Raw genomic sequence first — 16113 nt, 5'->3', positions numbered from 1 at the left:
TCCTTCTCAATGGGGGGTCCTTGAATGGGTTCCGAAATAACCTTTTGAATCTTTAATACGAACAACAGTTGTGTACAATTATTACACATTTGGAGGTGAGTAGCCTTTTGTTTTTGGTTAAGATTTTCATTACCTATTATTTACATATCATGAATTTACGAAAAAAACACAAACAGTTAAAATACGGAGATAAGAGGTTTCTGCCAGACAGCAACGATAACCTTTGCACATATAACTTTACACACACCGGCCTTATGCTAAATGTACACACACACACACACACACACACACACACACACACACACACACACACACACACACACACACACACACACACGCCATCTGTGCCAAGGACACTGGGGCAGATGGAAGTCTATATCTCAGGTAGTAAGAACGTTTTGCACACAGCAGCACCTTCAGGCACCTTAAGCACCAGGACCAACGGACAAACTGAACTGTCTCCATATATACTGCTGCTGTAGGCCTACTTTGATTCTATAATCAAATCAAGTCCTTTTTTTATTTCCTTGATGTTGTATATACAGTATGTGTATTATTATTATTGCTGCTACAATATCTGAGGTATCCAGAACAAAATAATTGTACACTTATGTACCCGTACAGAAGATAACAATAACAACAGTAACAATAAAGAACACCTGAACCTTGAAAACACACACACACACACACACACACACACACACACACACACACACACGGTTCTAACTCAAATGGGCGGCAGTGTCCACACCACAACTATAATGATGGTCGTGGACCATATCGTTTTGATCACTTTCGGCGCGACTTTATGAACGATAGATAGAAGCAGTGACAACCATTCAAAATCCGATCGGACATCTGGGACGCAATCTGTCACTCACCCTCGGAACGTTTTGTTATTAACGGAGATGAGCTGACTATTATGAAGCTGTAATTAACAATCAGATTATCTATGTATCCTATGGCACAGCTGGACCGTGCAGCGCGTTTGGTGCCACTGTATACAAAACGTATCGTACATCAGCGTGGACGCTCACATAATTATAGTTTTAATAGAATTATCGTGCTCAGCATGGCGCTTAAATCTAAAAATCTCCCATTAAAACCGGGAACCATCTGTGTAACCACTTAAACCGTTATTTTATACTTTGGCTATTCAAAAATAGCAGATCTACAAGCTCATAACCGAGGGCCGCGCTATGAGCTTGTAGATCTGCTATTTTTTTTAAATCATGAACCTTTTTTTTACCTTCTCTTGTGAGCACCAGTAAAAATTGTCTCATTTCTCAAATTCTACTATTCTTGTGGGGACATTTTGGCCCTCAAAAGTATAGTACTATATATAGTATAGTACTATATATATATACTATACTAGCGCGCACACACACACACACACACACACACACACACACACACACACACACACACACACGCACACCGAGACCAGTTCACTCACCGTGTAGACACTCGGGCCCTGCTCCCAGCATGCCTTGCTGCGCCGGCTGCACCGTCTCCAGTCCGATCAGGGAGGAAGAGGAGGAGGAGGAGGAGATGGATGACGAAGACGAGGAGCAGGGAGGAGGGGAGGACGGAGGGCACTGGGAGCTCTGGTTGGGCACCGCCGACTGGGAGCTCTGTGGAGGAGAGGAGAGGAGAGGAGAGGAGAGGAGAGGAGGCGTTAGACCAGATGCTTCTCAAAGTGGGGTCCGGGGACCCCCCCAAGGTGTCCTTGGGGGGGGGTCCCCAGCAAAATGCGGAACAGGTTTGTTTTTATCACTTTAGCCCTATTTTAACCCATTAAGAACGCATCGGTGTCATTTTAAGATTTATTTTGGCTATTCAAAAATAGCAGATCTACAAGCTACTTTTTGAAAAATCTTGAAAATCTTTGAATATAATGTTTTTTTAAATCGAACATTTTTTACTCTGTTACAACTTCTGGGGGGTTCCTGGAACAAAGTATTTTAAGATGGGGGTCCACAGCCAAAATACATATCATTTTGGGTGGTCCTTGACATGAAAACGTTTGAGAACCACTGATTATAGCAACATACAGTTTTTCAAAAAAACTGTTAGGATTTAGAAGGCATTTGTAGAACCTCCAGAAGCAAAGATTTGAGTTAAAAATGTTTGCTTTAAAAATATACATATTCAAAGATTTACACACATTTTCACGATTTTTCAAAAATAGCAGATCTACAAGCTCGTAGCGCGGCACTCGGTGCCGCGCTACGAGCTTGTATATCTGCTATTTTTGAATAGCCCAAAGAACTCCTAAAATGACACAGATGCGTTCATAGCTTTAATGGGTTATACATCTTGGGGACAATCTTTGGGGGGGAAAATAATTATAATTTAGAAAATGGTTGAAAATATTTACCAACACAATTCGTCTCTTATGGGGGTCCCCGGGGTCCCCGGCACAAAATCTTTTCAGGTGGGGGTCCCAGGTCAAATACTTGTCAATTTGGTTCCCTGGGTCACGGGAGTAGACGTTTTTTAAGAACTGTTCCAAAAATAAAAAAATAGAATGAGTCAGGGGGGGATTCTGTTATGGGATTATTAGAGGATTATGATATTTAGTAATATTTGATACCATCTGTGTTTGGAGAAAGTTTTATTAATTCTGCGGTGGTTTCACGGAAGTATAGCGTTGGAAACTACAGTGAGGAATCTCTGTCCCCACTGAGGCACGTCCCGCCACGCTCCGTCACAAACATTCCTGAGATTTATTCAATTGCGTGACAGTTGTTATCCGTGCGTTATCATTTAGATTAGTGAGAACTGACAAACACTACTCTCCAACAGAAAGAAAAGAAAATATAATGCAACACGATGTGACGCTGATTGTGTGTGTGTGTGTGTGTGTGTGTGTGTGTGTGTGTGTGTGTGTGTGTGTGTGGGGGGGGGGGGGGGGGGCACGTGTAATGAGAGATGAAGTCTTTAGGTAATTTCTACGCCTGAGAATTGTCAATTTGTAGACGCCAGCCCTTTATTTCCTCCCTCTTTGGATAAATTAGTACATTTTCACCGTCAGTGGATGGTTCATAACCATTATGAGTAAAACCAATTTTGATATTTTTTGGTCTATGACTTTGAATGGGGGAAACACTTGCCACGACCTGAGAGGGAGTGTTTTGTTTTAGGGTTGTTTATTTTAATGCCAGGCATCGGTACTCTACTGCAGTGGTTCTCAACCTGTGGTCCGGGGACCACCAGTGGTCCTTGAGGGGGTTCCAGGTGGTCCCCAGCTAAATGATGGAGAGTTGGTAACCAAATGGACCCTTATAGATCTATAAATCTTGAGGGTGTAAAATGAAACCAAATGGACCCGTAAGGGTCCATTTGGTTTCATTTTACGCTCTCAAGAGTTAAATTATTGTTAAACATCTGCATTACTTGATCAACGTTTGCCTGTTATCTCTCCTATGGTACCAACATCAATACAGCATGGAATTGTGGACACAATTTTGGACAAAATTGTGGACCAAATCGTATCCAACGATAACAAGATATTCTACGTTTTGGGACTCAGAGGCTAAATCTCGTCAAACGGTGGTCCCGTGGCTCAAATGCCGAATAAATAATGAAAAAGGGTTGAAAACCACTGCTCTATTGGCTCGGATTTGTGGAGTGAGCCTGTGACTCAGTGTCTCAAAGCCACTGGGGGGTACAGTACAGTACAGTACCTGCCTGCCTACTGTACCTGCAGCTACAGTACAATGCCTTGCATCCCCCCCATCTGTCCCTCTCTGTGTAAAGTAGCACAGTGGAACAGTAGAATAACGGCGGTGTCACCGACAGCGGGCAGCTCCCAGGTGTGAACGTGTGTAACAGTGCCAGTATGATGTAATATGTAAAAGGACCTCCGCACTCAGTCAACTGATTAAAAAACAAACAGCAAAAAAAAATAGAAAAGAAAAAGGGGGGGTTCGTCCTGGTTTCATTTTCCCTTTCTCTCTAACAGTGCGAGCGGGGGGAAGGATGGATCTTGGACCGGTGCCAGGACAAGCTGTTTGCACGGATCCAAAACTCATGTGCTTTTTCTTTCCGTTTACAGAAGCAGACTGTTAAGCGAAGCGACTCTATTCCAAATGAAAGTAATTTCCTGCTAGATTTCCTCTTGTTGTACATGTAGCGCGGCGCCTACACATCTACCCCCACACCACCGCACCCCTCTCTGTCTCTTCAGCCCCCCCCCCCCCCCCCCCCCCACCCCCTCTATCTCTCGTTGACTTTGTTTTAATTCTCGTTAGTCGGTGCCTGTGCTTTTGATAAGGTTTGCCGGGTCGATCCCCTCCCCGGACCGGCGGGTCAAAATCTAGGTGGGGACGTAAATGGCCATCACTTAACTCCTCCCACAACTCTAAAGAAGTGCCCTTGAGCAAGGCACGACGGACCCCCCGACTGGAGTGGAGCTGCTCAGTGGCCAACAGCATAAGACTGATGGTTGTACTGGTCAGCTCCCAGGTTTTAATGTGTGTGTGTGTGCGTCTGTGTGATTGTGCAAGGTGTCACTGAAAAAGAGCACTTATGCTCAGCATACCTGCCCTAAAAGGTTAATAACAATATTTTTTCTGTTTTACAAATCGTCTCTGCCGGGTGGAAACTGTCACTTTTCAGGATTCAACTTCAAAAGTAGCAGATCTACAAAGCTCGAAACGCGGCGCGAAGCGACGCGTTTCGAGCTTGTAGATCTGCTACTTTTGATGCTATTGTGTGACCGCTGTAGTATGATCAAGTAGGGTGTTAATTTACCCCCAAAAAACACAGAAAGTTAGAATATAGCGATAAGAGGTTTCTTGCCCAACAGCAACAACAGTGAAATGGAAGTGTGTGTGTGTGTGTGTGTGTGTGTGTGTGTGTGTGTGTGTGTGTGTGTGTGTGTGTGTGTGTGTGTGTGTGTGTGTGTGTGTGGACTCACCTGCGAGGGGATCTGGGCGCTGGTGGAGCTGGCGCTGGCGCTGTGCATGCCCATGCCGTTCTCTGTCAGGAACTCCTCCAGGTCCATGTACTGGAGCTGGAACAGGCCCCCGTCGCACGGCAGGGTCCTCTCCCAGAGCAGCGGGCCCAGGAAGGCCGACTGGGTGCTGGGGCGGAGCGCGCCCGTCGTCCCCCCCCCCGGGGCCGCCGGGGCCCCCGGCGCCACCACCACGCCTCCTCCGGGGGCCGCAGGCCCGGTCCCCGCCGCCGCGGTGTCCTCGTCCGAGTCCTGGGTCTTAATGTCTTTGTCTGCATGGGCAACAACGAAACAAAAAAATGTGTTATGACCCGACATACCAAAGACTATAAAAATGCAGTGGTGGAAAGTAACTAAGTACATGTACTCAAGTACTGTACTTAAGTAACATTTTCAGGTATTTGTACTTTACTTGAGTATTTTCAATTTCCAATACTTTTACTTCTACTCCACTACATCTCAGAGGCAAATATTGTACTTTTACTCCACTACAATTATTTGAAAACTTTAGTTACTAGATACTTTTGAGATATACATTATGATATATTATAAAACATACATTAACCACTTTAGCCCTATTTTATACCTAGGCTATTTGAAAATAGCCGATCTACAAGCTCACAACGCGTCGCGAAGCGACGCGTTGTGAGTTTGTAGATCTGCTATTTTCAAACATTTTAGTACTTTTACTTTTGGTACTTTAAGTACACTTTGATGCCAATACTTTTGTACTTTTACTCAAGTAAATTTTGAATTCTGGACTTTTACTTGTAACAGAGTATTTTTATTTTGCAGTATTGGTACTTTTACTTAAGTAAAGAATTTGAGTACTTTTTCCACCACTGTAAAAATGCGACCCAATAGCTCATAGCGCAGCACCGAGTGCCGTGACATGAGCTTGTAGATCTGCTATGTTTTGAAAAAAGTTCCCCCTTTTAACTTTTTTAACTCCGATCTGTGCTTCTGGGGGTCCCTGGAACAACATATTTTGAGATGGGGGTCCGCAGCCAAATACATATCATTTTGGGTGGTCCTTGACATGGAAGCGTTGGAGCACCACTGATATAGCAACATACTTTAGAAAACATTTTTAGATACGAATTTGGTCGCGGACCCCCATCTCAAAATGTTGTTCCAGGGACCCCCTAGAAGCAAAGATTTGAGTTACAAATGTTCGCTTTAAAAAAATGTTTTTCAAAAATAGCAGATCTACGTGCTTGTATATCTGCTATTTTTGAATAGCCAAAGAAATCTAAAATGACACGTTTTGTCATTTGACATGCGTTCCCGGATTGAATGGGTTAATCATTGCTATAGAGTGTTTGTTCAGTAACAGGGGTCTCTCTCCCCGTCTCGTCAGCTCTTTGGTAAACAGAAAATACATTTTGAGGTGGGCTGCCAATTCCATCCAATCAGGACTCAGGAGAGAGTAGCCTACCCATTTGTCAGCTTCAATTTGATAGTTTTACGTTTTGGTTTAATCACTTAAAATGTACTTGCTTTACCTGAAAATGTATTTTCTGTTTCCTAAAGAGCTGGAGAGACAGGGAGACCCCCTGTTACTGAACAAATAAACTCTAATGGCACTAATTACTATGGGAAATATAGAGCTATTTATCAGTAACACCTACAAATGGCTAAATTCATACTAAGGACTCTACTGTACAGTCTGCAGTTTTCTAAGTGCACTGTGTGTGTACTGTGTACTTTGTGATATTTGTTCGTGTTGAAGGGTTTGTTGGTATTTCGTATTGAATTGCCAGTGAACCAGTGGATACGAGTATACTCATAATATACTTGACATTTATTTGTTCATCGCCACTAGCTGAAACCAAAAAGAGGCACTAATTAGACAGCATCTTTCCCCCGCTTTTAAATATTTCATGTATATTTTGGGCACTCTTCAGCTGTGCTGTTTTTATTTGTTTTATTATTTGTGCAATGAAAAGAGCATATTGGATGAAGTGTGTGTAATGAATAATAAGGAACCAATTAAATAATCATTAAAAAACTGACAGAAATGTATTCCGAATGAACTGACAGAGCGGAGAGGATGTGAAATTTAATATATCGTCTCTGTCGGGTGGAAACCTCATACCGTATGTTCAAAACTGTTACTTTTCAGGATTCAAATTCAAAAATAGCAGATCTACAAGCTCAAAACGCGTCGCTTCGCGCCGCGTTTCGAGCTTGCAGATCTGCTATTTTTGATACTTTTGTGTGACCAGTAAGATCAAGTAGGGCATTGATTTATTGGGGGAAAAAACACTGAAAGTTAAAATACGGAGATAGGAGGTTTCTGCCCAACAGCAACGTTATAATATATTTAAAGAGATTTGACAACACAAGAGATGAGATGTCATGGAGGACAGGATTCTAAGGTAGCAGAGAAGAAAGGAGACCAGGTTGGGATGGAGATAGAAGCCCTATTAAAATGTTTCAAATATATTTCGAGATCTTTTGAAAATAGCATATCTACAAGCTCACAACGTGTAGCCAATGTATAGCGGGGTTAAAGTGGTTATAGCTGTTATAGTGGTTAAACTGATCGTGAAGCTATACTGCAAGTAGCTAATTTTGTTGGGGACCCCCTGGAACACCCTTAAGGTATTATGGTCCCGAGACCCCACTTTCAGAACCACTGCTGTATGAGACAAGATGAGACGCTACATCATCCGTTTTCAAAGTGGGGTCCGGGGACCCCCAGGGGTCCTTGGGGGGGTCTTCCAGGAGGTCCCCAGCTAAAGTAGTTAATGTAGCATCACAATCATTTTAACCACTTTATCATTTTATACGTTGGCTATTCAAAAATAGCAGATCTATAAGCTCACAGCGTCACTTCGTGCCGCTCTGCACGCTTGTACATCTGCTATTTTTTTAAGGTTTTTGAAAAATATCAAAACACACAGAAAATGTTTGAGAATTACTGCAATATATGACGCTGTAGACAGATTAGAGTTTCTCAACGGGTCTGAAAATTAAAGCCCGAACGCTACCCGAGCCCGATCATAATAACATAGTAATAACGAGCCCGCCCTGGCCCGACCGGTTAGCATAAATTGTCGGCACGAAACCCGTTGGGTCCCGTCGGGCTCGGGCTGAAAAACTCTAAAAACAGATGTGGTTGCGTGAGCCTGTCCATGCATGAGAAACACGTGTTGACATCTGGATAGGAGTCAGGCCGGCTCAGCACCCTCCTACACACACATACACACACATGACATGCACACAAGCACGCCGGCAGGCACGCATGCACACACAGACAGACAGACAGACAGAGAGAGACAGACAGCAGACGGTCACACCACCCTCCATTTCGTTGCTGTCGGGCAGAAACCACCATATTCTACATTTGTCTTTTCGTAATTTTACGTCCTACTACAGCGTCATTCAAAAGCATCAAAAGTAGCAGATCCACAAACTCGAAACGCGGCGCAAAGCGGCGCGTTTCGAGCTTGTAGAGCGGCTACTTTTGCTCTTTTTGAATTTGAATCCTGAAAAGTATTCAGTTTTGGACATATGAGGTTTCCACCCGACAGAGACGATATACAGAAGGTTGTTTTTTCATTGTGTTTCTGGCATAGCTCTGTAACTTTGCCCATGTGTTTACAAAACAAAACGAGATTTGTTACCCATCATTTCCCTCTGGTACCGGCAGTTATCAGCCGTTGCGGTAGTGTGGTGGTGTTTACCTGCCAGAAACACTGTATTTGGGGGTTTTCACTGTTTGTTTTTGGTAGACCAAAAACATCCCAGTCTACCAAACCCAAAGAATACAGCAAGAGGGCAGTGAGTTTCTGCAGGTAAACACTGTCACCACACTACTGCAATGGCTGATAACTGCTGGCATAGAGGGAAGTATTTGGTAAAAAAATATATATATATATATTGTTTTGTTATGTATGCCTGAGTAGTAATAATAAAAGACCAAGTTCAACAAATGTGAGGAGGTCAATCTGGCTGGGGAAGAAAAAGAGAGATCGTTGTTTGTCATGTCTTATGTTTGATTACTATGTTTAACTTACTAATGGTTTATTGTGTGGGTTTCCTTTCTCACCTGCACTTATTTTCTGTGTCTTTTAATAATGCTGCCCTTGTGCTGTTTTTATTGTGCGAATAAATACAACAAAAAAACAAAAGAGATTAAAGAAAGAAGTGGGAGGAGGAAGAAGATGATGATGATGGGACAATGTTATGGAGATGGCAGAAAGAAGGATGAGACAGGAGTCAGGATAGACGAAGAGGAGAGGAGAGAAGAGAAGAGAAGAGAAGAGAAGAGAAGAGAAGAGAAGAGAAGAGAAGAGAAGAGAAGAGAAGAGAAGAGAAGAGAAGAGAAGAGAAGAGAAGAGAAGAGAAGAGAAGAGAAGAGAAGAGAATGGGAGGACTGCTGTTGTCAAAGAAAGAAAGGATTAGGAGGAGAATGAGAGGCAGGGATGAGGAGAGAGGATGTAGAAAATAATAAAAAGAAAGATGGAGTCAGGGTGTAATGGATGTGACACACTGTGGCCTGCTGAGTGGAGCTCTGGGCCCACACAGTCATTACTACTACAGTCTGATCCACTCACTATACTGACCAATAGCCTCTATCTGCCTACACCAGTGCTTCTCAAACTTTTTCCTGCCAAGGACGCCCGAATTGTTATATATTTGTCCGCGGACCTGGTCTGGAAATGTTTGTGCCAGGGACCCCCATAAGAGAAGATAATTATTTTTTTACGGCTATAGCAGTGATTCTCATCCATTTTAAGGACCCCCAGTTTGATACCATTTTGATCTCTGGGACCCCAATCTATACACTGACTGTATTGTATCAAATGGACCTGTTAGGGTCCATTTGGTTCCATTTGTACAATCTCTGAGTTACAGCCCATAAGGGTCCATTTGGTTCCATTTGCACACTCTCTGAGTTACAGCCCATAAGGGTTCATTTGGTTCCATTTGCACACTCTCTGAGTTACAGCCCATAAGGGTCCATTTGGTTCCATTTGCACACTCTCTGAGTTACAGCCTTATAAGGGTCCATTTGGTTCCTATAAGTTATCAAGTCATTTGGCTGGGGACCCCGCTAGAACCCCCTCAAGGACTCCAGGGGGTCCCCGGAACCCTACTTTGAGAACCACTGGCCTACATACAGGAGACAGGAGAGGAGGCGGTGGTGTAGAGATAGAATATAGCAGATGAGTTAGAGAGGGAGAGAAAGGATGGGTGGAGGTACAGAAATGTAAATCAGCTGAGAGAGAAACAGGAGAGAGTGAGAGAGAGTGAAAAGACACATGAGAGATGAATGAATGTGACAGGGGGAGAGAGAGAGAGAGAGAGAGAGAGTGAGAGAGAGAGAGAGAGAGAGAGGAGAGAGAGAGAGAGAGAGAGAGAGGGAGAAGTGAAAAGAGAGCTAGAGACATGTGAGAGAATGTGAGGGAGAGAGTGTGAGAGAGTGAGAAGAGGAGAGAGAGAGAGGGAGAGGAGGGAGAGAGAGGGAGAGAAATGCGCTAAAAAGAGTGGGTGTACATGAAGGCGTCAAACAAAGCTCGCCAGGGACATTGGGGAGAGAGAGGGAGGGAGAGAGAGAGAGAGAGAGAGAGAGAGAGAGAGAGAGAGAGAGAGAGAGAGAGAGAGAGAGAGAGAGAGAGAGAGAGAGATGCATTTTAACTGCTTCATGGAGGGAGAAAAAGGCAGCAGCCTACAGGCAAACTAGGCCTCAATATTCAAAAGCGAGCTAGCTCTCTCTCTCTCTCTCTCTCTCTCCCACAAAGAAAACAAAAATAGAAAAAGCAAAAAGCATCAACTATGGTTAAAGAGGCACAAAGAATATGTGTTCCTAGGTGTTGACAATGAGGCTGCGGGGCGTCTGTGTGCCTCCTGCCGTCACGGTGAGCCTGTCAGCTGTGTTTACCGTCATATGCTGTCTGTTCCCACACAAAGCAGAGGCAGAGAGAGGGAGGGAGAGAGAGAGAGAGAGAGAGAGGGGGGGGGGTAGAGAGATAGGGAGAGAGAGGGAGAGAGGCAGAGACTGGTGCAGTTGTAGCCCAGGCCACCAGAGGGTGCAATTTTGGGTTGATGCAAGCTAGACGATTTTCCAGCTTGCATGTGCTGTGCTGAGCTGTGCTGTGTTGTTTGGTGCGTGTGCGTGCGTGTGCGTGCGTGCATGCGTGCGCGCGTGTGTGGACATCTGACTAGTAGTGATGACACCCCACTATAGAATAAGGCTAGGCAATATATCGAGCAATATTTTTGATATAAGACTTAAGATATTTATCAAAAAATGTGACTGTGTCAAATATTTTGTGAAGCCACCAACAGCTATCCCCGAAATATTGTCCAATATTAGATATAATGTGACAGCGGTTTCCCAAACCCTTTTCTGGATGCATGGGGCCCACTTGAAAACCTTGACAGCATTCGAGGCCCTAGCTCCCATCTGACCACTTAACGCGGCAGCCATTGGTGGACAAAGGTTGGGAATGGCTGCTATAAGGCATTTATATCACCATATTTCACTGATATTGTCCATACAGACTATATAGCCCAGTCCTGCATGACACTTGACATTTGGAATATCTCGGTAGTTTAGTGGCCTGATGATTACTCTGTAAATCAACAACAGGCTGATATGAGCTGATATGTCTGCTTCAAGTCCATCTATCTTTTGATGACTTGATTTGTTTAGCTTTGGCTGCCCTTGCTGTAATCTTACAATTACTGTATCAAGATTGGCAGAGAGTAGAGACAAGGCTATGATTTTGACGTACACGTCGATGAAGTGAAAACAGTGTGTGTGAGTGTGTGTGTGTGTGTGTGTGTGTGTGTGTGTGTGTGTGTGTGTGTGTGTGTGTGTGTGTGTGTGCGCGCGCGCGTGCATGTGTGTGTGCGTGCGTGTGCGCAGGTGGTGTGCGTGCATACGTGTGCACCTCACAGCTGCTTCTCCCTGCACGCGCAGTGTTGACACACCATGTGTGTGTGTGTGTGTGTGTGTGTGTGTGTGTGTGTGTGTGTGTGTGTGTGTGTGTGTGTGTGTGTGTGTGTGTGTGTGTGTGTGTGTGTGTGTGTGTGTGTGTGTGCGTGCGTGTGTGTGCGCGCATGCGTGTCACACGCATGCACGCACACACACACGCGCTTGCACACACACACACACACACACACACACACACACACACACACACACACACACACACACACTACCAGTAGCACCCACTCACCTTTCATTTCACAGCAGTCTTTCGGGCTTCTCTGGTCGGCTTTGATCGGCAGCTGGAGCAGAGACTTGAGGTTGGCCATGGAGGTCAAGTGTCCGCCGTTGGGGGGGGCGCTGCCTCCGGGAGGAGGAGGGGGGTTAATGCTGGTGGCGAACTGCGGGCTGGCCGCCCCGGCCGGGAGGTCAGCTGGTAGAAGCTGAGTGAGGGGTCTCGACATCACGGTCACACAGGGGAGAGGAGAGGAGGAGGAGGAGGAGGAGGAGGAGGAGGGGAGGGAGGAGGGTGGTGGATCAATAAAAAAAATCCCCCTCGATCAAAGCAACTTTGGACCAAGAAGTTGTTGGGAGGAAAAGAAATCAAAACAACAACAAGGGCCTAATAATCCGACAGCAGGATTGATTGATTGATTGACAGACCCAGACGCGCTGTCATGGGAGTTGAGTGACAGGTGGAGATCTGACGCCTACACACGTTCTGCTGCTATAGTTCTTTCAACTCCACAATTTTTTTCCATGGAATCTCTTCCCAATGCTGCTGCGACTCCCCCGTCGATCGTCCCATGAAGACAGCGATTCAAAGAGAGACCGAGAGAGGAGGGGATTTATCTCCAAAAAGGAATCATTCTCTTTTATGAATCTAATTCATTGTATCAGATCGGCTGTGATAACAATAATAATAATACTGTGAGGCCTTTCTTCTGTTGACTCCTCACAGCGGGAGGTAAACAAACTTAGCCCTACAGTATCTACGATCAGGTTGTTGGAGCCTCGGTCCAAACAGTAGATCCAGGATCCTGGCTGATGGGAAATGCGTTTTTTCATTGGAAGAAAAAACGGTTTTCCAAGTGTTTTGTTTGGGTCGTAGAGACTGGAGGCTCGGCTTCTTCTCTTCTCTTTTTGGCCGAGGCGACAACTAAATATTTCCCCGATCCAACAAAATAAAAAAAAAGACCCTGAAGAATTCACAACGACGGCAGCCTAGCAGAGTTACAGTAGTCCATGGAAATGAAGGAAAAGAGAGGATTTATGCAGCTCTAGAGAGAATCGAACCACCACACAACAACTGTCTCCTCCTCGAGCAAACAAACATTTAAAAAAAAGCCCAATAATGAGGGAGGAAGGAAAACTTGTAAATAAAAGGATGATGAGGCCCAAAGGAGAATGAAGTGGGACTGCAGGAAAAAAATAAAAGAATATCTCCGCAAAAGAAGGAAAAAAAATTATAATCCAACAATATGAGGACTCAAGATAGATGGAGCTGATGGTTCTTGTTTTTCCCCTCTCTCTCTCTCTCTCTCTCTCTCTCTCTCTCACTTTTTCGCTCCCTCCCTCCCGAGTCCCTCCCTCCCTCTTTCTCTCTCTCTCTCTCTCTCTCTCTCACTTTGTCGCTCACTCCCTCCCTCCCTCTCTCTCTCTCTCTCACTTTCTCTCTCTAATACGCGTTATTTTCGTCGTTCTCTCTCTTTCCCTCCTCTCTGTCTCTATCTCTCTCCTCTCTCCCCCCCTCTCTGTCTCTATCTCTCTCTCCCCTCTCTCTCTGTCAGTCTCTCTCGCGGCAGAGAGAGAGAGTCAGCTGGAACCAACACGGGGCTGCTCGCCGTGACGTCACCGCTCACGGGGAAAGGCGCTAGGGGGCGTGGGTCATTTGCATACATAGAAGCCTCGCGCCACGCCCCCCTTGGCATGGGATTAACATACCAGCCGCGCCTCCCGTCCCCATGCCGGCCAATCACAGAGCGCCTGGAGGGCTTTATGGTTACGCCCCCCATGGTCCAAAATATAACGATTTCGATTTCCTGTGGGCGGGAACCGGGTGGGAACTGGGAACGCCCCCCGTTCCCCCCACCCTCTCTCTTCTCTCACGCTGTCATATTAAACATGAGGCGAAAAAAACAATAATGACCACGCAAGTGGAAAAAAAAGTAAATGATTTGCATAATCATCGTCACACATGTGACATGTTGGCTTCTGTTCCCTTCGTGTCCTTTTCTTGGCTTGTGTTAGCGCATGTCATCCAACTAAGCCAGCCCAGGACATAAACAAACATAATGCACCCTTAAAAATAACAGACCTACAAGCTCACAAGGCGCTTTTGTGAGGCTTGTAGCTCTTTTCAGAAGTAATGTCCTGTAAGTGTAACTACTCTCCAACTTGCAATTCAAGCTCACACTTTTTTCCCACTTTCATTTTTTTGTAGGCCTACACATGTGACAATGTGACAAGTTTGTCACGCAGGGAATATGACAGGCCAGGGATATTAAATGACCTAAGGGGGGCGTCAAGCATGGACCCTAGATCTGCTCCACGTGACAAAATCAACAATAATCGGTCAAATTTGTCATATTTTTAGGCAGCAAAATAAATGGAAAAGTGAAAAAAAAAACGACGCGACACCCAGGCAGGCATTATCCTCAGCAAACACAAAATATCCCTGTTTTACCTCTCTCTCTTTCCCCCTCTCTCTCTCTCTCTCTCTCTCTCTCTCTCTCGCTCTCTCTCCCTCCCTCCCTCTCGCTCTCACTCACATGGCCCTGGCACGCGCCGTGTGCTGCCTACCGGCGACTGTGCCGCGCCGCGATTGGCTGTAAGTAGGTCACTCTCCGGCGCTTCGCGGCTCCCATTGGCCAAAACTAGGTCACTCGCCCCTCCCACAGACTTCCCCATGCTACTGCCGCGTGAGAGACGGAGCAGGCAGGACAGAGAGAGAGAGAGAGAGAGAGAGAGAGAGAGAGAGAGAGAGTGAGAGAGAGAGAGAGAGAATGAGTTTCATTGAGAGATTTCACTTATTACTTAGGCTTATGTTACTTATATGCGTATATTTTAACAAAAAAAGCAAAAACAATTCAGTTTGCTATTAAATTGATACATTTTACACACTTGCTTCGGCAATGTATACATATACTGTTTCCCATGCCATGCCAATAAACCCAACTGAATGGAGGGGAGAGAGAGAGAGAGAGAGAGAGAGAGAGAGAGAGAGATTTGATTCAGTTTCCACGGTATAAGACTCAGCACAGCAGCCCTTAATCTCTGACTCTCTCTCTTTGTTTTTGTTTTTTTGTTTTCTTTTACAAATGACCAGTCAAATGCAGGGCAAACAACACACACCAGAGAGACATAAATATGCAGCATTGTGCCCTCATTTATCTTCAGTCACGCAACATTCAGTTTTCTTTAATTGAATAGACACGCCCGCAGCTGTCGCGTGAGTTGAAGTTCCTGACCTTGGAGCACCACTGCACTGGACAGACTGACAAACCCATCAGGCCGTGACAGATAACTAGACTCTCTCCTCTACAAACTTTTTAATTTCAGGCTTTGATATGCATTAGGAGGACAGGGCCCAATTAATTATGCATTATGTATCAAATGGGAGTCAGGTGGCCTAATGATTAGACCAGTTCTCAAACTTTTTCAAGTCAAGGACCCCCAAATTGATATGTTTTTGGCCATGGACCCATGGCCATGGAAAATGTTTTGTGCCAGGGACCCCTAGAAGAGAAAATTATTCAAAAATGTCCAAACAGTTTGGATATTTAGAGAATATATATATAGAAAATAGCAGATGTACAAGCTCGCAGTGCAGCATGAAGTGACGAACTGTGAGCTTGTATATATCTGCTATTTTTCAATAGCCAACGTATACAATATGGTTAAAGAGGTGGTGCCATGGTTTTGCACTTTTTCTGTTTTTGGGCGGTGAAACCGCCCCTATATGTGAGGTTTGGATATTTGTACAACAAATCCTGTGCTGTGATTGGCCAAAAATGTACCCCGCCTAACCCTGCACCGTGATTGGCCAATCACAGTCTATTCAGGACTGTGATTGGCCAGTGTCACATGACACATGTGTATAGCCCTATATAAGAAACCATAACTTTAAAAAAAAAACATAAATTAGTTTTTTTAAAGTTATGGTTTCTTCCCACACTTCTTCACTTATTTTTGGGCGGTGAAACCG

At 44.8% G+C, this 16113-nt stretch overlaps 1 protein-coding gene across 2 annotated transcripts in view; it reads right to left on the bottom strand.

The window, feature by feature from the left end:
• Nucleotides 1-13469, bottom strand: part of dbpa (D site albumin promoter binding protein a) — a 35754-nt gene extending 22285 nt beyond the window's left edge. Inside the window, exons 1-4 of one of the 2 annotated variants that reach the window (XM_080441740.1) lie at nucleotides 12157-13469; nucleotides 4925-5232; nucleotides 2381-2506; nucleotides 1457-1634 (exon numbers count right to left, since the gene is read on the bottom strand). In XM_080441740.1, the coding sequence (XP_080297866.1) occupies nucleotides 1457-1634; nucleotides 2381-2506; nucleotides 4925-5232; nucleotides 12157-12370 (826 nt within the window). In that variant the 5' untranslated portion in view covers nucleotides 12371-13469. The remainder of the gene's footprint in view (nucleotides 1-1456; nucleotides 1635-2380; nucleotides 2507-4924; nucleotides 5233-12156) is intronic. The other variant, XM_080441741.1, reaches the window with a different exon arrangement.
• Nucleotides 13470-16113: the final 2644 nt, after the last annotated feature.

The sequence above is a fragment of the Gymnoscopelus braueri genome (genome assembly GCF_963280865.1).
Source record: "Gymnoscopelus braueri genome assembly, chromosome: 11".
In the NCBI taxonomy this organism is placed as follows: domain Eukaryota; kingdom Metazoa; phylum Chordata; class Actinopteri; order Myctophiformes; family Myctophidae; genus Gymnoscopelus; species Gymnoscopelus braueri.
The sequence above is the reverse complement of the archived record's forward strand: the minus strand, read 5'-3'. Positions and strand labels throughout refer to the sequence as shown.